A 24,933-nucleotide genomic window follows, 5' to 3' on the forward strand; every position below is an offset into this window, starting at 1 on the left:
CTCCCTGTCCCCTCTTCCAGGTCATCTATGTATATTGTACACAGTTGTGGTCCCAGCACCGATCCCTGTGGCACACCACTAACCACTGATTTCCAACCGAAAAGGACCCATTTATCCCAACTCTCTGCTTTCTGTTCGCCAGCCAATTCTCTATCCATGCTAATACATTTCCACTGACTCCGCGTACCTTTGTCTTCTGCAGTAACCTTTTGTGTGGCACCTTATCGAATGCCTTTTGGAAATCTAAATACACCACATCCATCGGTACACCTCTATCCACCATGCTCGTTATATCCTCAAAGAATTCCAGTAAATTAGTTAAACATGATTTCCCCTTCATGGATCAGAGGGTCTTTACCTGTCCGTCATTGTTAGTATGCGCGAAAACCTGCCTGCCCTCTCAGGTGGACGTCAAAGATCGCAGGACATTAATTACTGGATGCTGATGAAGAGCAGGATGACATTTCCCTTCCATAGCCCAGGGGTTCTGATGCTAAGTCGTAGTATCCCAGGCATCAGTCCCACTGAGACTACCTAAAGCCAGCACATACCGGGGGACTGATCTACTGACCTTCCGGGCCGGTACGGCTCAAGTCCTCACTGGGCAGTACATTTAGGAACAAAAGGAGCAGCTTGAATGAAGGCACTTTATTCCAGCACTGTGCTGATGGGGGAATTAAAGTACACTGCTAATTTAGCACACCATTAGCATTCCTGCTGCGGTGTAACCTCCACTTCGCAGCAGTGCTATGTTCATCAAATGTAACCCTGTCTCAACTCCTGCTTAATCAAAGATAGACTTGGAAAAAAAGCCTTGCATTTCTATAGCGCCTTTCACAACCTCTGGACATCCCAAAGCACTTTACAGCCAATGAAGTACTCTTTGAAGTAGAGTCACTGTTGTAATGTGGGAAACGCGGCAGCCAACTTGCGCACAGCAAACTCCCACAAACAGCAATGTGATAATGACCGGATCATCTGTTTTAGTGATGTTGGTTGAGGGATAAATAAATAAAAAGTCAGAATATAGAAACACTGCTGTTTGTGGGATCTTGCTGTGTGCAAATTGGCTGCCACATTTTCCTGCGTTACAACAGTGGCTGCACCTCAGAATATTTAATTAACTGTAAAACGCTTTGGGATGTTCTGAGTTCGATAAAGGCGCTATATAAATGCAAGTTCTTTATTTTTTACTATCATTTTTATACAAGATTCAGAAATCCGCTCCTCCAGCTTCACTTACAGTAAGCAACCCATAATGATGAACATACTTTGCTACACGTTCCTCTTCAGACAGATAGCGCTGGATGATGTGTTTGTGCCCCAGCAGGCATCCTGTCATGAACTCTTTCCATCCATCCCAAATGTCCAGGCGGAGTATGCTTCCTGCCAGAGTAACAAGGTTAAAACAACATCACTGACAATGGTGACAATGGTGGAGCTACTCTCATAGACCCCATTCACATGAAGGTGCTGCATAGTGACTAATGTGCTGTGGACACTGGCAGTGGATCAGCCATCACCGACCCTCTCCGCAATACCCTCCAGAATTCACTTGTGAACATGGCCCTTGCCATCCATGAGCTTATCGTGGGTGATTGCATCGAAATCATGGGCTAGAACCTCCACTTTTTTTGCCTGCTTAACGCCCACAACGCCCATTTTACCGCTGAAATGACATATAATGTCCATATATCACCCATTTTGGCACAAAATGGAAACTGACGGGCATTTTTTGGAAACTTATCACCGAGCGTTACTTTCCCCATGTGCTTAATGGCGAGAAAAAATATTACCGCCCGCCTACTTTTTTTGGGCGGAATTAACAGAGTGGGCGAATTCAACGCCCATAATATCGCCCAGTGTTACTTTCCACACGGAATTAACACCGAGGTTCAATATTAATGCCCGCTCACTGTTTTTTGTCGTAAAGAGCATGTTTACCCAAACTAGCGGCCATGGAGATCGCCCATCGTCAATTTCACCACCTCGCACACATATCGCCCACAATATCGCTCGCTCAAAAAAACGGCCACAAAAAGTGGAACTAACTGGGACGAATCACAGCGTTATGGACACCATGTTGTAGATCACATGAAGTGTCCTTTAAAAGGCTGCTGTGCTTCAACCTCTGCGGAGTTCAGATGTACTCTGCAGGTCATTGGAGTTGATGTGAACATCTCTCAAAACATCTTGACCACACTGTGACCGATTGGAATTGAAGAGGTGTGTTCATCGGGACATTCCTTGTTTGTGAGCAATCGGTGGAAAACAGAGAGCAATTGCAATGGGGCCTGTCCTTTCTCACCTTCTCTTGGTGACCAAATACATGCAGCAGACTGGACATCACTGAAGGAACACTGAACTGCATTATGTGCCCAATGTACGAAGTGACAGACATAAGAACATAAGAATATAAGAATTAGGAACAGGAGTAGGCCATCTAGCCCCTCGAGCCTGCTCCGCCATTCAATAAGATCACGGCTGATCTGGCCGTGGACTCAGCTCCACTTACCCGCCCAGACAGATGAGGAGGACCAGACGTTACACCTCCCTCAAGTACAAGGAGACGCATTCTTACCTCGACTTGCCCGACACCATCTGCCTTCAGAGACTGCGCTTCCACAAAGAAGTTATCACTGAGGTATGCCAGCTGATAAAGGCAGATCTGCAGCCTGCCAGCACCATCAGTACTGCACTTCCGTTGAGGTCAAAGTCACCGCGGCACTGCCGTTCTACACCTCGGGTACTTTTCAGGCCACAGCTGGCGACATTTGCGGACTTTCTCAGCATGCCACACATCGGTGCATTAGACATGTCACTGTAGCCCTGTACACATGCAGGAGGGACTTGATCAACTTCCCTATGACCAGGGAGGCACAGAGTGAGAGGGCTCTAGGATTCCCCAGAATTGCAAACTTCCCCAAGGTGCAGGGAGCAATAGACTGTATGCACGTCGCGATATAGGCACCGTTTCAGGATGCTGAGGTTTATAGGAACCACAAGGGATTCCACTCCCTGAATATCCAGCTGGTTGTCGACCACCAGCAAATTATACTGACAGTGAATGCTCAATTTACGGGCAGCATCCGTGATGCTCACATCCTGCGTGAGAGCACTGTATTTGACTTGTTTAACAATGAGCTGCTTGGGGACAAAGGATATGGCCTCGCCACCCTCCTGCGTGACACCCACACCGAGGCCGAAAGGTGATACAACGAGCAACTCGCACCTCGTGGAGAAAACCATTGGAGTGCTGAAACAGCGCTTTAGATGCCTGGATATACTTGCTTTGGAGGCAGTTCAGAGAAGGTTCACTAGGTTGATTCCGAAGATGAGGGGGTTGACTTATGAGGAAAGGTTGAGTAGGTTGGGCCTCTACTCATTAAATTCAGAAGAATGAGAGGTGAGCTTATCGAAACGTATAAGATTATGAGGGGGCTTGACAAAGTGGATGCAGAGAGAATATTTCCACTGATAGGGGAGACTAGAACTAGAGGGTATGATCTTAGAATAAGGGGCTACCCATTTAAAACAGAGATGAGGAGAAATTTCTTCTCCCAGAGGGTTGTAAATCTGTGGAATTCGCTGCCTCAGAGAGCTGTGGATGCTGGGACATTGAATAAATTTAAGTCAGAAATAGACAGTTTCTTAAACGATAAGGGGTTATGGGGAGCGGGCAGGGAAGTGGAGCTGAGTCCATGTTCAATTCAGCCATGATCTTATTGAATGGCGGAGCAGGCTCGAGGGGCCGTATGGCCTACTCCTGTTCCTATTTCTTATGTTCTTATGTTCTTATGTCCGTTGTACCCCTTAGTGAACAGAATCCGCACTGTGACCCCGTGAGGAGCTCCTCAGCCACAGGGAGAAGACGGTTGAGGAGGATTCTTGCAATGTCTTTGCCAGTGGCCAACAGCAGGGAGATGTCTCTGTAGTTGCCGCAGTCGGACTTGTCCCCTTTTTTGAAGATGGTCACGAACACTGCATCTGTGAATTCTCCCGGCATGCTCTCCTCCTTCCAGATAAGAGAGATGAGATCATGCAATCGTGCCATACTTCAGTGCCTCAGCAGGGATTCCATCCGCTCCTGATGCCTTGTTGTTCTTGAGCTGGCGGATGGCCTTTTCTACCTCGTTCAGGGCTGGTGTTTTGCTGAGATGGTGGCGGGTAGCATGCTGCGGGATGGAGTCGAGGACACTCCTGTCAAAGGCAGAGTTTCGGATAAGGAGATCTTCGAAGCCCTCCTTCCAGTGGGCCCTGACTGCCTCAGTGTTCTTGATGAGTGTCTCCCCATTCTTGGCCAGCAGTGGAGTGGGGCTATGGGTGCTTGGGCCGTAGGTGGGCTTAACTGCGGTGAAGAATCCTTGCACATCATGGTTGTCGGCCAGCTGCTGGATCTCTTGTGCTTTCTCCACCCACAATCTATTCTTTAGGTCGCGGGTTTATTGTTGGACCTCGGCCTTCAGTCACCTTTAGAGCTGCTTTGATGCTCCCGAATTGGGTTACTACTTTAGGTTCAGAAATGCCTTGCCCTTGCGGTTTATTAGCTCCTGAATTTCATGGTCGTTCTCATCAAACTAGTCTTGGTGTTTCCTGGTTGAGTGACTGAGCGTCTCTTCGCAGGCGCTGGTTATGGTGGCCTTGAGGGCAGACCAGGCGCTGAGGGCACTCTGCGTCTTGGGGTCATCGAGGGTCACCAGGTTAACTGGGTCTTTGAGTGCCCCGGCGTTGATTTTTCTGCGGCATTGTTTCTGTCGCCATCGCTTTGGGGCGTCAATGATGGAGCAGATTTGGCGGTGGTCCGTCCAGCATCGGCTTCTGTCATGGCGCGGGTGATGCGCACTTCCTTGTGATCCCTCGCTCGGACATAGTCGAGCAGATGGCAGTGCTTGGAGCGAGGTTGTTGCCACGATGCCTTGTACTTGTCCCTCTGATGGAACAAGGTGTTGGTGATGACAAGGTCGTGTTCTAGGCATTTTGTTAGGAGCACGATACCGCTGGAGTTGGTCTGCCCTACCCCGTCTCTGCTGATCATGCCTCCCCAGAAGGCTGTGTCTTTACCGACTCTGGCGTTGAAGTCGCTGAGGAGGATCAGTTTGTTGCCCGTAGGGGCTCGGGACAGGGAGTGTTCAAGGCTGAAGTAGAATTCCTCTTTGGTCTCATCTGTTGCGTCGAGTGTTGGGGCGTACGCGCTGATAACTGTGGCGCAGTGGCTCCAGGATAGGGTGAGCCGGAGATACGTTCGCTAATCCCGCAGGAGGAGTCTCTGAGGCAGCTGATTCTTGATGGCAAAGCCAACTCCATGGAGGCAGCGTTCTTCTTGTGGTTTACCTTTCCTGAAGAAGGTATAATCTCCACCTTATTCCTTGAGCTGGCCTTCCCCTGCCTTGCTTAGGGCAGCGATGTTGGCGTTGAAGCATGTGAGTTCCCAGGCAACACTGGTGGTGCGACGTCCGGTCTGTCGCTGTTAGGGTTGTCCATGAAGGTCTTGATGTTCCAGCTCCCGAACTTCATTTTGTAGGGTAGAAGATGCCTGTGCGCGAATTCTATTAACGTGGGGTGGCCGTTGCATACCAGCTACCACACGGACTTAGCAGAGCAAGGTCTTGGTCCAGTGGCAAGAGGATCCAGAGACCAGGCTCTGCTGTATGTGCCGAGTTGCCTATGGTGGGATGCGAGTCGTAAGCTCGGCGCTGGGCAGTGCTCTTCGGTGAGTTGGTGAGAGATCCGAGGCTTGGAGAGTGGGGGTGAGACATTTGAGGTCATTCTTCCCTCTCCCAGGTATTAGCTCCTGGCTAATACCTGTGAGGATCCAAGATGGCGGACGAGATGGCAGCTCCCTAGAGAGCTCCCTGAACAAATTTCCCCCTGGCCATCCGCTGCCATCCTTCACTCTTCTCTCCCCCAATCTGCTTCCCCATTGTTTATGCTCCCCCTGGCCCTAATAGTGGGTGGGTGCATTTCCTACCCCTAAAGTGTATCCCTTACCCCTACAACCCATGCTGCAAGGGCAGCTACCTGGGCCCACTGACCAGCCCCAACCTTGCCTGCACCTCACCTTCATCAATGAGCGGCGGATTTACCTTCCAGATCGACCTTCCTGCTACCAAGCCTTTCGCTCCCCACTGGACGCGGCCGACTCAGCTGCTTCACCCGATCCCCGACGGCATCTGCTGAGCCTCCGACCTGCTCCGACCACAGGTTTGGGCCTTGCCTTCCCTCTTTACCCTCACGTCTTGGCCTTCCTCTCTCTGGCGAAACTCTGGCCTCCCCCCGGCCACTGGTCCCACCTAACTGCGGAGCCCCTGGCGAGCACGTGGTGCCTCTCCTCCTTCCACAAAGTGGACCTCTGGCCATCCCAGTCTTGTTAATGGCTTTACTGAATCAATGACGATAATTGTGGTCATTAGTCAATGCTTTCTGTCTGAAGGACACACAGACACAGGGAGCCGAAACTGCCCTCCGCCCAAAATGCGGCGCAGGCGACCCATTTTGAGTGTTTTCACCGCCGCGGTGGTTGAGGTGGGCTCTTGACCGAAATTCCGCTCGTTGGGACGGATTTTCGGCAGGTTTGCGACCGAGTTATCGTCAAGGTTTGACCCTCCGCAGTGAAAACCCGGTCAGCTGGATCCTCGGGTACCTGTTTGCTGTGGCGCTTCCACATACCGCCGAGGAGAGGGGCGCTGACGCGGATTGCGTTTGCATCCGAGTTTCGGCTCTCTCTCGACCCGTACACCGCGCCCAGAATAGCGACAGGTTAAACCTTAAAATTTCATTTTTTTTCAGCGATTCGATAGACAAGGATCTTGTAAAATGTTTTTGGAATTTTTTCCCCCCTCCCTTCGCAAGGCCTCTCTCACAGCGCTCCCGGCCCCGGATTAAAGTTGCCGAAATTTGCGGTTTGCGTGAATAGTCATGCAATGCCTCCTTTGCCTGAAAGTTCGGCCTAAAAATGGTAGCGCAGCGAAAACGGTAATTTTGACGTAAAACTACCGTTTTTGCCGAAAACCCCGCCCTTTGGTTTTTTTTTTTAGACGGACCGGAAGTCGCTCATAATGGGGGCATAAGTAGGGCGGTGAGTACAACAGAGGGGCGGAGGTTGGAGGGTGGGGGGGGGGTGGGTGTAGTGACTGTCGCTGTCAGTCACTGTCAGTCATCACGGAGCCGCTTCACCACGGCTCTCCTCTTCACTTAAAGGGGAGAGCCTGCGCGATTTCTAAACTTCGATCCGCTGGGCCACTCGGGAGGGTTTCGGCCAGGCCTGCGGAGTGGGTGCCAGGCTGCCTGTTGGTGGCCCGGCCGAACCTGGGAGCATAATTGTCGGCTCGACATAGCAGTTGGACGAAGAAAAACCTGGCGGCGGCGGAAGTGCGCCCTCCCCTTTAATGGGAGCCACACCACCATTGCAGAAGGCCACAATCTCGCTGCACGGCCAGGAAAAAGCAGGTTTTGGCACCACCCGACGGGAGGAAGATTTTCACAGCGGGATTTCGCCGTTGGGGAGGGGGCGGGAAGATTGGCGGTGCGCACTGTGTTGATGCAATTAGCACGGATCGACAGCAGTGGGGGGAGGGGGAGAGGGTCATCGCCGGGATACTGTAGGAGCGGAATTATGATAATGGCCATTACACGAAAGGTCGGTGGTAATTGCACCCCGCAGCGTGGCTGCCGCTTTCCGGTGTTAAGAGGCCGTAAGGAAAGAGGCAATTTTGGCCCCACGATCTTTAAGGCCAGCCTTGGTAATGGCCTTACGGAGTTGAGGATTGCAGTTGTAGTTGGCAAAGGCCAAGGAAGATGGGACCAGGTCATGAGATTGGAGCACGATAATTCAGTCATCAACTGAACAGGCAAAGCTCCAGACAGCCATCCTTGAGATTAGGATCATGGAATGTGACGATTGGGTATTGAAGAAGGGTAACTTTGAGACCCCTCACCACTCGGAGAAGACGACTTCGAGGAAGACAGAAGAAAGGGTGACCAGCCGAGCATCCCATGTCAGCGCACTCCGTCGTCCTTGGTTATACCGGAAATAAAGCCTGTGTTCTAACCAAGTCATTACTGTCCAAGCTTGTTCAATGAACTCTGTGTGTGTTTAAATAAACTGTTCTGGCTTTCTAAAGCGAGTACCCTTGTCATTACCATTTATGCCAGTCGAGTCTAAGTAAATGAGGGCAGTTAAAACTGCCTACACCATCTCAGTTCATCATGCTCTCTCTCCTCTGAGTTCACTACTCTCCTATCCTCCCTTAATCTCTCCCTCCATGTGAAGTCTCCCACCCATATTCATGGCCACCCCCTTGACCTTACCATCTCTCATGGCCTCGCTACTCCCATCGTATCAATTGCAGATAAAGCCATCTTTGACCACTTCCTCGTATCGCTCTCCACTCACATCCCCCTTCCCCCACCCAGCCCTACTTCCTTCTGTTTTCGCCCCTGGATAAAAACTCTCTCCCGACTCTCTTACAACTGCAGTTACGAAATCCCAAAAGCCTTTAGGCCTCCATTCACCACGATATTTCTGCAGCCACCGATCTGCTCATCCCCACCCTCACCACCACTTTTGTTACCCCAGTCCCTATTAAAACCATTGCTTTCTCTCTCACCCTGGCTGTTCCCCCTGATACGGCTCACACCTTCACTCCCTTAAGTCCAAAGGATGCAGACTTGAATGGATATGGCAGACAATTGGTTTAGCCATTCACCGCCAGATCTGGCTGAACCACATAAAGCATAATCGGGTCCTGCTCTCATCTGCCAAAGTTGTTAACTCTTCCAGAATCATTCTGGAATGCAAAGATAAACCCCGCCTTCTATTCTCTACTGATAGAAACATAGAAACATAGAAAATAGGTGCAGGAGTAGGCCATTCGGCCCTTCTAGCCTGCACCGCCATTCAATGAGTTCATGGCTGAACATTCAACTTCAGTACCCCATTCCTGCTTTCTCGCCATACCCCTTGATCCCCCTAGTAGTAAGGACCTCATCTAACTCCTTTTTGAATATATTTAGTGAATTGGCCTCAATAACTTTCTGTGGTAGAGAATTCCACAGGTTCACCACTCTCTGGGTGAAGAAGTTCCTCCGCATCTCGGTCCTAAATGGCTTACCCCTTATCCTTAGACTGTGACCTCTGGTTCTGGACTTCCCCAACATTGGGAACATTCTTCCTGCATCTAACCTGTCTAACCCCGTCAGAATTTTATATGTTTCTATGAGGTCCCCTCTCATTCTTCTGAACTCCAGTGAATACAAACCCAGTTGATCCAGTCTTTCTTGATAGGTCAGTCCCGCCATCCCGGGAATCAGTCTGGTGAACCTTCGCTGCACTCCCTCAATAGCAAGAATGTCCTTCCTCAGGTTAGGAGACCAAAACTGTACACAATACTCCAGGTGTGGCCTCACCAATGCCCTGTACAACTGTAGCAACACCTCCCTGCCCCTGTACTCAAATCCCCTTGCTATGAAGGCCAACATGCCATTTGCTTTCTTAACCGCCTGCTGCACCTGCATGCCAACCTTCAATGACTGATGTACCATGACACCCAGGTCTCTTTGCACCTCCCCTTTTCCTAATCTGTCACCATTCAGATAATAGTCTGTCTCTCTGTTTTTACCACCAAAGTGGATAACCTCACATTTATCCACATTATACTTCATCTGCCATGCATTTGCCCACTCACCTAACCTATCCAAGTCACTCTGCAGCCTCACAGCATCCTCCTCGCAGCTCACACTGCCACCCAACTTAGTATCATCCGCAAATTTGGAGATACTACATTTAATCCCCTCATCTAAATCATTAATGTACAGTGTAAACAGCTGGGGCCCCAGCACAGAACCTTGCGGTACCCCACTAGTCACTGCCTGCCATTCTGAAAAGTACCCATTTACTCCTACTCTTTGCTTCCTGTCTGACAACCAGTTCTCAATCCATGTCAGTACACTACCCCCAATCCCATGTGCTCTAACTTTGCACATCAATCTCTTGTGTGGGACCTTGTCGAACGCCTTCTGAAAGTCCAAATATACCACATCAACTGGTTCTCCCTTATCCACTCTACTGGAAACATCCTCAAAAAATTCCAGAAGATTTGTCAAGCATGATTTCCCTTTCACAAATCCATGCTGACTTGGACCTATCATGTCACCTCTTTCCAAATGCACTGCTATGACATCCTTAATAATTGATTCCATCATTTTACCCACTACCGATGTCAGGCTGACCGGTCTATAATTCCCTGTTTTCTCTCTCCTTCCTTTTTTAAAAAGTGGGGTTACATTGGCTACCCTCCACTCCATAGGAACTGATCCAGAGTCTATGGAATGTTGTAAAATGACTGTCAACGCATCCACTATTTCCAAGGCCACCTCCTTAAGTACTCTGGGATGCAGTCCATCAGGCCCTGGGGATTTATCGGCCTTCAATCCCATCAATTTCCCCAACACAATTTCCCGGCTAATAAGGATTTCCCTCAGTTCCTCCTCCTTACTAGACCCCCCGACCCCTTTTATAACCGGAAGGTTGTTCGTGTCCTCCTTCGTGAATACCGAACCAAAGTACTTGTTCAATTGGTCCGCCATTTCTTTGTTCCCCGTTATGACTTCCCCTGATTCTGACTGCAGAGGACCTACGTTTGTCTTTACTAACCTTTTTCTCTTTACATATCTATAGAAACTTTTGCTATCCGTCTTAATGTTCCCTGCAAGCTTCTTCTCATACTCCATTTTCCCTGCCCTAATCAAACCCTTTGTCCTCCTCTGCTGAGTTCTAAATTTCTCCCAGTCCCCAGGTTCGCTGCTATTTCTGGCCAATTTGTATGCCACTTCCTTGGCTTTAATACTATCCCTGATTTCCCTTGATAGCCACGGTTGAGCCACCTTCCCTTTTTTATTTTTATGCCAGACAGGAATGTACAATTGTTGTAGTTCATCCATGCGGTCTCTAAATGTCTGCCATTGCCCATCCACAGTCAACCCCTTAAGTATCATTCGCCAATCCATCCCAGCCAATTCACGCCTCATACCTTCAAAGTTAGCCTTCTTTAAGTTCTGGACCATGGTCTCTGAATTAACTGTTTCATTCTCCATCCCAATGCAGAATTCCATCATATTATGGTCACTCTTCCCCAAGGGGCCTCGCACAACGAGATTGCTAATTAATCCTCTCTCATTACATAACACCCAGTCTAAGATGGCCTCCCCCCTAGTTGGTTCCTCGACATATTGGTCTAAAACACCATCCCTTATGCACTCCAAAAAATCCTCCTCCACCGTATTGCTTCCAGTTTGGTTAGCCCAATCTATGTGCATATTAAAGTCACCCATTATAACTGCTGCACCTTTATTGCACGCACCCCTAATTTCCTGTTTGATGCCCTCCCCAACATCACTACTACTGTTTGGAGGTCTGTACACAACTCCCACTAACGTTTTTTGCCCTTTGGTGTTCTGCAGCTCTACCCATATAGATTCCACATCATCCAAGCTAATGTCCTTCCTAACTATTGCCTTAATCTCCTCCTTAACCAGCAATGCTACCCCACCTCCTTTTCCTTTTATTCTATCCTTCCTGAATGTTGAATACCCCTGGATGTTGAGTTCCCAGCCCTGATCATCCTGGAGCCACGTCTCCGTAATCGCAATCACATCATATTTGTTAACATCTATTTGCACAGTTAATTCATCCACCTTATTGCGGATACTCCTTGCATTAAGACACAAAGCCTTTAGGCTTGTTTTTTTAACACCCTCTGTCCTTTTAGAATTTTGCTGTACAATGGCCCTTTTTGTTCTTTGCCTTGGGTTTCTCTGCCCTCCACTTTTCCTCATCTCCTTTCTGTCTTTTGTTTTTGCCTCCTTTTTGTTTCCTTCTATCTCCCTGCATTGGTTCCCATCCCCCTGCCATATTAGTTTAACTCCTCCCCAACAGCACTAGCAAACACTCCCCCGAGGACATTGGTTCCGATTCTGCCCAGGTGCAGACCGTCCGGATTGTACTGGTCCCACCTCCCCCAGAACCGGTTCCAATGCCCCAGGAATTTGAATCCCTCCCTGCTGCACCATTGCTCAAGCCACGTATTCATCTGAGCTATCCTGCGATTCCTACTCTGACTAGCACGTGGCACTGGTAGCAATCCCGAGATTACTACTTTTGAGGTCCTACTTTTTAATTTAGCTCCTAGCTCCTTAAATTCATTTCGTAGGAACTCATCCCTTTTTTTACCTATGTCATTGGTACCAACGTGCACCACGACAACTGGCTGTTCTCCCTCCCTTTTTAGAATGTCCTGCACCCGCTCCGAGACATCCTTGACCCTTGCACCAGGGAGGCAACATACCATCCTGGAGTCTCGGTTGCGGCCGCAGAAACACCTATCTATTCCCCTTACAATTGAATCCCCTATCACTATCGCTCGCCCACTCTTTTTCCTGCCCTCCTGTGCAACAGAGCCAGCCACGGTGCCATGAACTTGGCTGCTGCTGCCCGCTCCTGATGAGTCATCCCCCTCAACAGCACTCAAAGCAGTGTATCTGTTTTGCAGTGGGATGACCACAGGGGACCCCTGCACTACCTTCCTTGCACTACTCTTCCTGCTGGTCTTCCATTCCCTCGCTGGCTGTGGACCCTTCTCCTGCGGTAAGACCAACTCGCTACACGTGATACTCACGTCATTCTCAGCATCGTGGATGCTCCAGAGTGAATCCACCTTCAGCTCCAACTCCGCAACGCGGACCGTCAGTAGCCGGAGGTGGACACACTTCCCGCACATGTAGTCGTCAGGGACACTGGTGTTGTCCCCGTGTTCCCACATGGTACAGGAGGAGCATATCACGTGACCGAGCTGTCCTGCCATGACTTAACCCTTAGGTACACTTAAATTGGCGACAACAATGTTAAAAGTTACTGACTAATAAAGAAAAAGAAAAACTACTCACCAATCAGCAGCCAATCACTTACCACGTTGGCTGTGACGTCACCTTTTGATTTCTTTCTACTTCTTTTTTGACTTCTCTCAGCTGGAGCTGCACAAGTCACGCCTCTCTCGACTCCCGCCTCTCTCGACGCTCCCCGGACTGCTGAGCCTTTTATAGGCCGCTGCCTCTCTCGACTCCCGCCTCTCTCGACTCTCCCCGGACTGCTGAGCCTTTTATAGGCCGCTGCCTCTCTCGACTCCCGCCTCTCTCGACTCTCCCCGGACTGCTGAGCCTTTTATAGGCCGCTGCCTCTCTCCACTCCCGCCTCTCTCGACTCTCCCCGGACTGCTGAGCCTTTTATAGGCCGCTGCCTCTCTCAACTCCCGCCTCTCTCGACTCTCCCCGGACTGCTGAGCCTTTTATAGGCCGCTGCCTCTCTCGACTCCCGCCTCTCTCGACGCTCCCCGGACTGCTGAGCCTTTTATAGGCCGCTGCCTCTCTCGCCTCCCGCGTCTCTCAACTCTCCGGACTGCTGAGCCTTTTATAGGCCGCTGCCTCTCTCGACTCCCGCCTCTCTCGACTCTCCCCGGACTGCTGAGCCTTTTATAGGCCGCTGCCTCTCTCGACTCCCCGGACTGCTGATCCTTTTATAGGCCGCTGCCTCTCTCGACTCCCGCCTCTCTCCATAACCGTCTTCTTAAACCTCTCTCTGTTGCCTCCTCCACCTTTACCTCTGACAATAAGTGTGAGGAGCTCATGGACTTCTTTGTCTCTAAGATTGAGAACATCCGTTCAGCTGCCTCTGCCACTTCCGTTCCTTTCCCTAGCCCACCGGGACAAACTTCCTCTAATGCTTCCCCCCTGTACTAGGCCTGAACTCACATTTTCCCCAGTTTCTCTCCGATCTCTCCTCATGACCTCTCCATGCTCATCTTGTCCATGAGACGCACTTCCTGCTCCCGCGACTCTATTCCCACCAAACTGCTGACCCTGGCTCTTCCTTTTCATTATTAATGGTTCGCTCTCCTCAGGTACTGGCCCCCTCTCTCTCAAATCTGCCATCATCACCCGTCTTCTCAAAAAACTAACCCTTGACCCCACTGTGCTACCACCCCATCCTTTCCAAAGTCCTTGAACGTGTTGTCGCCTCCCAAATCCATGACCATCTTTCCCACAACTCCATGTTTGAATCCCTCCAATCCGGTTTCCGCCCCTGCCACAGTACTGAAATGGCTCTCATTAAAGTCGCAAATGACATCCTAGGTAAACTACCCCTCCTCGTCCTTCTTCACCTGTCTGCAGCCTTTGACATGGTTGACCACTCCATCCTCCTCCAACGCCTCTCCACCGTGGTCCAGCAGGGAGGGACTGCACTCGTCTGGTTCCATTCTTATCTTGCTAATCGTAGCCAGAGAATCACTTGCAATGGCTTCTCTTCCCACTCCCACACCGTTACCTCTGGTGTCCCCCAAGGATCTATCCTTGGCCCCTCTTATTTCTCACATACATGCTGCCTCTTGGCAACATCATAAAAAACCAGAGTGTCCATAGTCTCTAACTTGTCAGACTGCTTGCCCGACATCCAGTACTGGATGAGCGGAAAATTTCTCAATTAAATATTGGGAAGACCATTGTTTTCAGTCCCTGCCACAAACTCCATTCCCTAGCCACTGACTCCATCCCTCTCCCTAACATCTGTCTGAGGTTGAACCTCACTGTTCGCAACCTTGGTGTCACATTTGATCCTTTAATGAGCTCCTGAACATTTTTCCGCGGCATCTCTAAGACCACCTATTTCCACCTCTGTAACAGTACCCGTCTACGCCTCTGCCTCAGCTCATCTGCTGCTGAAGCCCTCATCCATGCCTTTGTTTCCTCTAGAGTTGACTATTCCAACGCACTCCTGGCTGGCCTCCCAAGTTCTACCCTACGTAAACTTTAGGTCATCCAAAACATGGCTGCCCGTGTCCTAACTCGCACCAAGTCCTGCTCACCCATCACCCCTGTGCTCGCTGACCTACATTGGCTCCCAGCTAAGCAACGCTCGATTTCAAAATTCTTATCTTTGATTTCAAATCCCTCTATGGCCTCGCCCCTCCCTATCTCTGTAATCTCCTCCAGCCCCACTACCACCACTTCCCCGCCCCCCACGGATATATCTGCTCTCCTCTAATTTTGCCCTCTTGAGCATCCCTGATTATAATTGCTCAACCATTGGTGGCCGTGTCTTCAGCTGCCATGAGTCTATGTGCTGGAATTCCCTCCCAAACCTCTCTGTCTCTCTATCTCTCCTTTAAGACGCTCCTTAAAATCTATCTCTTTGACCAAGCTTTTGGTCATCTAAATAATTTGTTGTTGATTTCTGAGATGTCCAATGGAATTTCACTGCAGTGAAGCACTCTTAACGCTGTATAAGTTTGTTTCTTAGTTCATATCCAATGTTATCATCAGGTTTTAATTGCAATATGCTACTGGGAAACAAATCACATTTGATTCATTATTTAATGTTGCTTGATACTTCGTATTAATGAATTTAAATTGCTCCCACTTATACCACCACCACTGACAGATCGGCAACGACCAGTATTTCATGCAAGAAAGCTCAAATTACTCTCCAGACACAATCCAAGTTCGGAAGGGCAAAATTTATCATTATGCTGCTGATCGATTTGCAGAGTTAAAGTGGGCATTGTGCAAAAAATTCATACTCCCAATCTGTTTCAGTGAAATCCAGGTGATGACATGATTCACTGCAGGGCTCAAAGGCAGAAATCTGTAAGGAGGTACCACCTGAACCATTAAGTTATTTCTTTTCACAAAATATAGGAGCTGGAGTTGGAGAAAACTCAAATGAGCTACAACAATCTGTCGCGGAGGGAGAAAGTGAAATATTGTTCCTGTGCTGCAACATTAAAAGTAACAAAAAGTCAGATCCTAACCTTGTGCTAACTTGGCAGCATGCTTGTCTCTTGCATTAGAAGGTTGTGGGTTCAAAGCTGCACTATGACTTGAGCACGTAATCTAGGCTGAGACTTCAGTGCAAGACTGAGGCTTTGCTGCATTTTCAAGCAGGCCCTGTCTTTACACTCACTATTTGAAAAAGACCAGTGTCTTCGTCAACATACTTCCCTCAACCAAAAACAGGTCATCCGATTATTCATAGGATTAAACAGGATATACAACACCGAGACAGGCCATTCGGCCCAACCAGTCCATGCCGGCGTTTATGCTCCACTCGAGCCTCCTCCCGTCTTTCCTCATCTAAATCTATCGGCACAACCCTCTATTCCCTTCTCCCTCATATGCATGTTTAACCTCCCCTTAAATGCATCGATACTATTCTCTTCAACCACGCCCTGTGGTAGCGAGTTCCACATTCTCACCACTCTCTGGGTAAAGAAGTTTCTTCTGAATTCCCATTGGATTTCTTGGTGACTATCTTATATTGATGGCCTCTAGGTATACTCTTCCCCAATAGTATCCACTCTATCAAAAGCTTGCATAATTTTAAAGGCCTCTATTAGGTCATCCCTCAGCTTTCTTTTTTCAAAAGAAAAGAGACCCAGCCTGTTCATCCTTTCTTGTATCATCCTTGTAAATCTTCTCTGCACCCTCTCCAGTGCCTCTATATCCTTTTTATAATATGGCGACCAGAACTGTACGCAGTACTCCAAGTGTGGTCTAACCAAGGTTCGACACAGGTTTAGCATAACTTCCCTACTTTTCTGTTTGTATGATCCTGTGTATGTAAATTGGCTGCTGCACCTGCCTACATATCGACAGTTTCTTCACTTCAAAAAGTAATCCAATGGTTGTAAAGTGCTTTGGGGTGCCCTGACGACATTTCTGGGCATTATATAAATGAAAGTTCTTTCAATCTTCTCGATCATATGCCACCAATTTGATCACCCTCACTTGCTGCCCGTGTCATGACTACCTTTGATGCCTTATGTTATGTCTGTAATGCACTTATGAATGACTCCACGAGGCAATGTGTTGTACTCAAACTGTAGTGACCTTGGTCCTTTATTCGTAACTCCAGAGTGAGGCACAAGCATGGTGGGCAGCCTTTTATACTGGGCCCTGCACACCTATGCAGGTGAGCCTCAGGTCTTCCACCACAGTGCCCTCTGGTGGACAGCCTCTGCCACAGGGGCAGGAAACCCCAGTCTCCACCAGTTGCACTCTCCAGTGGTGCCAGCATAATGTATACACAGTGTAAACCTTATTGATAGTACATCAGGTAACAAGTCTCCATCTTATGCAACTGTACAGTGACTACACAGAGAGTATATCTATAGTCTGCATATATAACACCTTGTATCAATATATTTAAACCTCATCTTGTACGACTCTTACCTATGACTAGTTGGTAGTCATCCATTTTGTTGCAATTGTACAGTTCTGTCCCCCCTCGAGTGCTTAGACGGAAAGTACTAACAGGAAGTCCAGATTTCAGTGATACCAAACTCTTGAGTTCAGCTACAGTCGCAGTTAAGAACTGGGGTTTCTCCATGATGGGAACTGTTTGCCTTGTTAGGGCATTAAAGACATATAGAACTGGTTTGTCCTCCTCCTAGATTGGGGAAAGTTGTATTTCTTTTAGACAATATATTCTTCAACAGGAGAATAAATATATTTAGAGCAGTGCTCACACTGAGTTTTTCTTTCATTTACATATTCATTCCAATACACTTTTAATTCTGATAAACATTGGAGTGATTTGGCCAGAATGGAATGCTGGAGTCAATGGCCCCAAGTTTCCACATGATTTGCTCCTGATTTTTAGGAGCAACTGGTGGAGAACGGAGTATCTTAGAAATCGGAATTCTCCACATTTAAGTTTTCTGCAGTTCTAGTCAGGTAGAACAGTTTCACTTTTGAACAGAATTTTTTTTTCAAAAGGGGGCGTGTCCGGCCACTGACGCCTGATTTGAAAGTTTCCACAGTGAAAACGTACTCCAAACTAACTTAGAATGGAGCAAGTGAAGATTTTTGTAGGCTTGAAAAAACCTTGTTTACACATTAAAAAATCAGGCGCAGGTTACAAATTAGGCGTCGGGAACGAGGTGGGGGGGGGAGGGGGGGGAAGGGAAGTCATTAAATTCTACAATAAATCCTTAGTTATACTTATATAAATATTATATAAATAAATCCAACCTGAATAAAAATTTATAAGCAATGAAAAGATTAAATAAACCATGTTCCTACCTGTGTGAAAGTGCTTCAGGCAGGTCTTTCAGGCAGCGGTTTGCCATCGGGACCGACCGACGGCAGGGGGAGGGAGGGAGAAAGCTGCAAGAAGCCTCAGTACTTGAAGCAGCCGTTTGCAGGGGGAGAAAGCTGCAAGAAACCTCAGTGCTGATCATGGAAGGGCAATGTGGTTTTATTAAAAAATGTTAAAAATTGAACAGCTACAAAGAATTTGAATAGTCTCAAACAAGTGCATGTGTCCCGTTTATCACAGTCTATCTTTAATTACAGAATGCACTCCCTCACCCTCACACACAGAAGTATCAAGAAAATTAAAATGCAAGCCTTTGCAAGGGTTCAATAAACAAATGTTCACTTTTTCTGCAGCACTTTTTAAAATGGCCGAGTGCCAATGTTTACTTCAGACTGCGCGTGCGCGAACGCTCCAACACGCACGCGCAGGGTTGCCGGCACGAAAAAAACTCATTTAAATTGTATCCGCGCCCTCCTACTTACAAAATCGGCGCGAGTGGTAGGCTCCGCCCCCTGTGCGCCGCGCCAAGCAGACATCGAGCTGCAAAGCGCTCGAGAATAGCGCGTTTTTTTTCAGGCGCCGTTTTCGGCGTGAAAAACGGGTGCCCAGCTCGGAGGGACGCCTGTTTTGCCGCGTGTGGAAACTTGGGGCCAATATTTCTAGAAATTCGGTAGATTAAAACCAACCAATTCATATAACTTTGAAACACAACTCTCAGAATTTAAGATTTAAAATATAAACAACAATAAAAAAGAAACAAAACAAAAACTGGGAGAAAACTAGACTTGACTCCAATCAGATCTGGCAAACAGTTTGCTGTATATCAAGAGCTATATATCGTAAGCATTCACATAACTAAATAGGGAAACAGCAGCTATGAAAGCATTAAGCCTATGAGGGTGGTTAAGAAGGCATACTGGGTACATTCCTTTATTAGCCAGGGCATAGAATACAAGAACTGTTTAAAACACTAGTTAGGCCACAGCTAGAGTACTGCGGCGGTTCTGGTCACCATGTTACAGGAAATATGTGATTGCACTAGAGAGGGTACAGAGGAGATTTACGAGGAGGTTGCCTGGACTGGAGAATTTTAGCTATGAGCAAAGATTGGATAGGCTGGGGTTATTTTCTTTGGAACAAAAGAGGCTGAGGGGAGACTTAATTGAGGTGTATAAAATTATGAGGGGCCTAGATAGAGTGAATAGGACGGACCTATTTCCCTTAGCAGAGGGGTCAACAACCAGGGGGCATAAATTTAAAGTAATTGGGAGAGAGGTTTAGAGGAGCATAGAGGAGAACTTTTTTCACCCAGAGGGTGGTGGGAGTCTGGAACTCACTGCCTGAAAGGGTGGTAAAGGCAGAAACCCTCATCACATTTTAAATAGTACTTGGATGTGCACTTGAAGTGCTGTAACCTACAGGGCTACGGACCGAGAGCTGGAAAGTGGAATTAGGCTGGATAGCTCTTTTTTGGTCAGCACAGACACGATGGGCCGAATGGCCTTCCTTCTGTGCCATAAATTTCTATGATTCTATTGTATGATTGGGAGTTGGCCTGGCTGGGGGTGGGGGGGGCAGGGGGAGGTGGTGGAGGGGGGCAGGTGAAGCGGAGAGTACGGCCGGGGAAGGATGAGTGTTGGGGTGGACTTTCTTTTGACCAGCCAGAAACACTGGCTTTTCGACCTTGTAGACTTTCTGGCGCTCAGTCTTACTACTGGTGTGACTGCACCTTCTTCCACAGTGGGTACTGAGAGCACGGCCGAACAGTAGCACTTTGCACAGCTCTTTTAGCTTTTACCTTGAGGAGGCATTTGAGAGTTGAACAGGAAGTTATTCCCACATCAGCGAGCACCCAGTTATCTTCCAACACTGCCCCTGCGTAAACCAGCTCTAAATATCGACGTCCCTGTTTGTCATCCAACAGGGAGAGGCAAAAATGATGCTAAAAAAAAAGAGGGGGTAAGAAAAAGTTTTTAAAATGGCATAAGTAGTGAACATTAGCACAACATGTACTGTCCCTTGAAAGTGCGGCTACTGAGTGTCGCTAAACTTCTTTCTCAATAGCTGGACCTGGCTCTCTTACCTTTATCATCAGTTTTACAGATAAGACTGTCTGCTCCTGTAAAATGTCAAAAGGTTCGCAAAAGGTCTCGAAAGCAATGAAGATCCTCATATTTTCTGCAGCACTTTCACTCATTCAGATCGATTACACACAGACCCACAGAATCTTATCGGCCGAGGCCATTTACATACAGATACATGTAGATAAGCAGTGCACATAATTAGCGCTCAGACTGGCAATGCATTTGAAGGTCAGGCTAGAAATTCACAGACCCCAGCAACATTACTGGTGGACAAGGTTGTGAGCACTAGGATTGTGACTATTCTTGTGTTCCATAGGGTTTTGAGCAAACATTACCGCCCTCCTTTCATCACCGTGACAAACGGCTGATTAAGGGCATGTGGGAACTTGCTTTACAATTTGCAAATAGAGGTCCTGTGTGCAGAAACTTCACAAAAGAGTCACTGTCAGATATCAGATCAATGATGAACTGAGTAAGAATCAAACTTGACACAATGTAAGCACAAGTTATTAATTATTCTGCAGAGTGTACATAGCATCAGTGATAAAATAGACATTACACTAAAAAGTATGCACCAATTCAGTCTGACGCAGCATATCCAGGCATTGTGCGATGGAATTGTAAGGGTGGGCCTATAAAGGCAAGAACAGCAACAACAATTTGCATTAAGATTGCACTTTTAATGTCGTAAAACAACCCAAGGAGCTGAGGAACGTAAAATGCAGAATAAGTTAACTTTTCTTTCAAGTTGTCTATCTTAGTTGGACTATCATTGAAGAGATGGCAATCAAAATCTGGCATTTATCCACAGGGAGGGAAATAACAATCAAAAGTAAATCAATGGACACGTCAGTGCTAGGTCACTTTTGTACAGCTTAAGATGCCTAGTTACAGTATCTACTGCCACACTGCTGTTTGTGGAAACTTGCTGTATGCAAATTGGCTGCCCCATTTCCTACATTACAACAGTGACGACACTTCATTGGCTGTAAAGTAAATGAAACACTTCCTTCCTTCCGGTCTCCCTCCTTCCTCATTCCCTCACTCCCTTCCTTCCCTCCTCTCCCCTTTCCCCCTCCTCTCTGCTCCCCTCCCCTTTCCCCCCTCCTCTCTGCTCCCCTCCTCTTTCCCCCTCCTTTCTCCTCCTCCCCTTTCCCCCTCCCCTCCCGTTCCCTTTCTCCCTGCCACTCCCCTCCCCTTTCCCCCCTCCACTCCCCTTCCTTCCTCATAACTCTTTTGTATGCAATAACTGTTAGACTGAGTACTGTTTAACTCCAAGAGGTATGACCTTGGCTCTGTATTATTAAGGCCCAAAGTGACTAATATACAAAATGGCTGGCCTTTTATACTTGGGCTGCACACACGTGCGTGCAGCCCAATGGTCTCCAACAGTGATGCCATCTAGTGGCTAGAGATTCCAAAAGTACATACATGACAATAACTGAATTGTTTTTAACTTTCATCTCTTTGCAAAGTTAATTCTTCTAATGTTTAATCCTATTTACAGCATTGAGTATAATGAGCCAACTGATGTAAAATTAAATTTAAGAATTTTCTAGGCAACTTGTTAGACCACCGAGAAACTTTTAAAACTTTTTATCGTTAGCAAATAACTACTATCCCAATACTACGGCTATCCTACTGATGACAATGTCACTCATGAGGCCTACGAATGGTTGGTGTGGGAAATGGAGAAACACTACAGTGGTGAAGTAGAAAATGCTCTTCTGAGTTTTGGCTGAGATGTTGTGGGGCAGAGGGAGCTTTACTTTGCACCTATCTGTGTTCTACCACAGGATTACAAGATAAATATGGATAAATACAGTTGAACCTCTCTTATCCGGCACCCTCGAGACCCGCCCTATGCCGGACAAGAGAATTTGCTGGACGACAGGAGGACACACCGACCCGCGACATACCAGGTCCTGATGTCAGCGCTCCTGCCCCTGACCACCTCCGCCACGCTCCGGCTCCAAAACTCCCGCCACGCTCGTTCTCCACGCTGCTTTATTGAACGTTGCCTCACAAGGTGGCGTCCTGACCCTAAAGCTGGATTTGTGCATGTGCTGCGCGGTATTTAGTATCGATTCACCCACTGCTGACAACGCTGCTGACAATGCTGTTGACAACGACGTTCTGCAGAAGCCTACGGCGCAGCATTTCGGGCCCAGCGACCGTTTGGGGGTGTAGGGAGGGGGAGGAGCGCCGGAGAGAGGAGGAAAGGTTTAAAGAACAGAAAGCATCTGCCGCATTAAACGTCGACAAAGTGTAATACTGACAGCACTGCTGTCAACGACGTGGCCACGTTCTGCACATGCGCCCCCTGTCGGGGCCGGGATTGATGCCGGACAAGGGAGGTTGTCGAATAAAGGAGTGCCGGTTTTGAGAGGTTCAACCTGTATTGGCTCCCAGTCTGGTAATGCCTCAATTTTAAAATGATCATCCTTGTGCTCAAATCTCTCCATGGCTTCACCCCTCCTAATCTCTGTACCCTCCTCCAGTCCAACAACCCTCCGAGATCTCTACGCTCCTCCAATTGCGCATCCCCGATTTTAATCGCCCCACCATTGGCGGCCGTGCCTTCAGTTGCCTAGATCCTAAGCTCTGGAATTCCCTCCCTAAACTTCTCCGCCTCGCTACCTCTCCTCCTTTGTCACTCCTTAAAACCTACCTCTTTGGGCAAGCTTTTGGTCACCTGTCCTAATATCTTGTTATGTGGCTCAGTGTCAAATGTTGTCTGATAATGCTCCTTTGAAGCGCCTTGGGACGTTTTACTACTTCAAAGGTGCTATATGTTATGTATGTAAACCTCACCAATGTGTAAGACTTGTCGCCAGGGGGCACACCTGTGGGAGACCTAAGGGTCACCTGTGCACCCTGGGGCAAGCAGGTATAAAAGGTGATTCACCATGCTGCTTCCCCACTCTGGCGTTACAATAAAGAGACCAAAGTCACAACAGTTTGAGCTTAAGATGTACCGTCTTGTGGAGTTATTCTAAACTTAACACTATATAAATGCAAGCTTTTGTTGAAGAAGGCTATCCAGTCCATCTTAGATCATCCAACAGCCCTCCCATTGTGGCAGGCAATTGTTTCTTAAATGATTCCATCCTTTTCACCATTTGCCAGTCTGAACACAAAATACAGTCTCTGCACTAGATGGCACAGTCTTGGCATTGGCTGTATCAGCCTCTGGGAAAGAACGCGTTCCTGCTGCTTTAAGTAAAAGCAGTTTGAGGAGAAAGAGCCAAACCCCAGTGTAGTGGAGAGCAACAAAGAGTATCATCATCTTTCTATACTGGGGCATTTGTCCCCATCGCTCCTTGAGTTTGAGCTAGTTACAACTAGTGCAGTGGCACTACGATGAGGATTACAAAGCTTGCTATGCAATAACTAGGAAAAACAGCCTTTAAGAACGATTACTTAATCCTCTTGACAGTTTCAAGCTTTCTGTACGTTAGTGAATTAGCAAATGAAATGGGCAAATTCTGAATGGGTCAATAATGCAGTTAAAAGTGAACCTAGAAATTCTTAACACATAGGGTTGTGAGCCTGCAGAGCACACTGCAGCAAAAGGCCGTAGATGCAGAATTGATTGAGTTCCCTGGTTGAGAAGTCTAGAACAAGGGGTCACAGTCTCAGGATACGGGGTAGGAAATTTAGGACCGAGATGAAGAGAAATGTTTTCACTCAGAGGGTGGTGAACCTGTGGAATTCTCTACGATAGGAGGCTGTGGAGGCCTAGTCACTGAATATATTTAAGAGGGAAATATATAGATTTCTAGACACAAAAGGCATCAAGGGGTATGGGGAAAAAGCAGGAATATGGTGTTGAGATAGAGGATCAGCCATGATCATATTGAATGGCGGTGCAGACTTGAAGGGCCGAATGGCCTACTCCTGCACTTATTTTATTTCTGTTGTTTGTTTCTAAATGATTTTGAACGATAAGGGAGTCAAGGGTTATGGGGAGTACGCAGGGAAGTGTTGAGGCCAAGATCAGATCAGCCATGATCTTATTGAATGGCAGAGCAGGCTCAAGGGGCCAAATGGCCTACTCCTGCTCCTATTTCTTCTGTTCTTAAAACTAGATTATGATGAGTAAAAATAAGAAAGAACTTACATTTATATAGCACTGGTCACAATCTCAAAATGTCCCAAAGTGCTTTACAGCCAATTAAGAATTTTTTGACGTGTAGTCACTGTTGTAATGCAAGAATGCCGAAAAAATCTGAAGAAAAGTAATCCCTGTACACCAAGAAAAAAATATCATTTGTGCTGACACCTACAACAGGGCTCACATCTATTGTACCGGGAACAAAACCAGGTGCCAAGCTAAGAAAAGGTATGTTCAAAGTTTCTAGAGTTAGACAACCTCCCCTCACTAAGTAAGGCTAATGTACCACTTATTTTCCCTCCTCCCCGGATAAGTACATGTATTGTGACAATGCCCCCCACATAGTCTCCCCATTCCTGTCCTCCACCCCTATCTCCCCCTACACCTCTCCCCCATTCCACTCCATCTGTCCCCTCTCCCGTTCTTCTCCCTCTCTTATCCCCTCTCATCTTTCAGATGAGATAGAAACATAGAAACATAGAAACTAGGTGCAGGAGTAGGCCATTCGGCCCTTCGAGCCTGCACCGCCATTCAATATGACCATGGCCGATCATTCACCTCAGTACCCCTTTCCTGCCTTCTTTCCA

At 47.7% G+C, this 24,933-nt stretch overlaps 1 protein-coding gene across 1 annotated transcript in view; it reads right to left on the reverse strand.

The window, feature by feature from the left end:
- The window catches only part of LOC139266268 (protein ANKUB1-like), a 60,815-nt gene extending 40,497 nt beyond the window's left edge, over positions 1 to 20,318 (reverse strand). Inside the window, exons 1-4 of the mRNA XM_070884098.1 lie at positions 20,229 to 20,318; positions 19,944 to 20,087; positions 17,278 to 17,494; positions 1,272 to 1,386 (exon numbers count right to left, since the gene is read on the reverse strand). Coding sequence (XP_070740199.1) covers positions 1,272 to 1,386; positions 17,278 to 17,494; positions 19,944 to 20,087; positions 20,229 to 20,318 — 566 coding nt within the window. The remainder of the gene's footprint in view (positions 1 to 1,271; positions 1,387 to 17,277; positions 17,495 to 19,943; positions 20,088 to 20,228) is intronic.
- Positions 20,319 to 24,933: the final 4,615 nt, after the last annotated feature.

Source organism: Pristiophorus japonicus, chromosome 6 (genome assembly GCF_044704955.1).
Source record: "Pristiophorus japonicus isolate sPriJap1 chromosome 6, sPriJap1.hap1, whole genome shotgun sequence".
NCBI classification, from domain to species: domain Eukaryota; kingdom Metazoa; phylum Chordata; class Chondrichthyes; family Pristiophoridae; genus Pristiophorus; species Pristiophorus japonicus.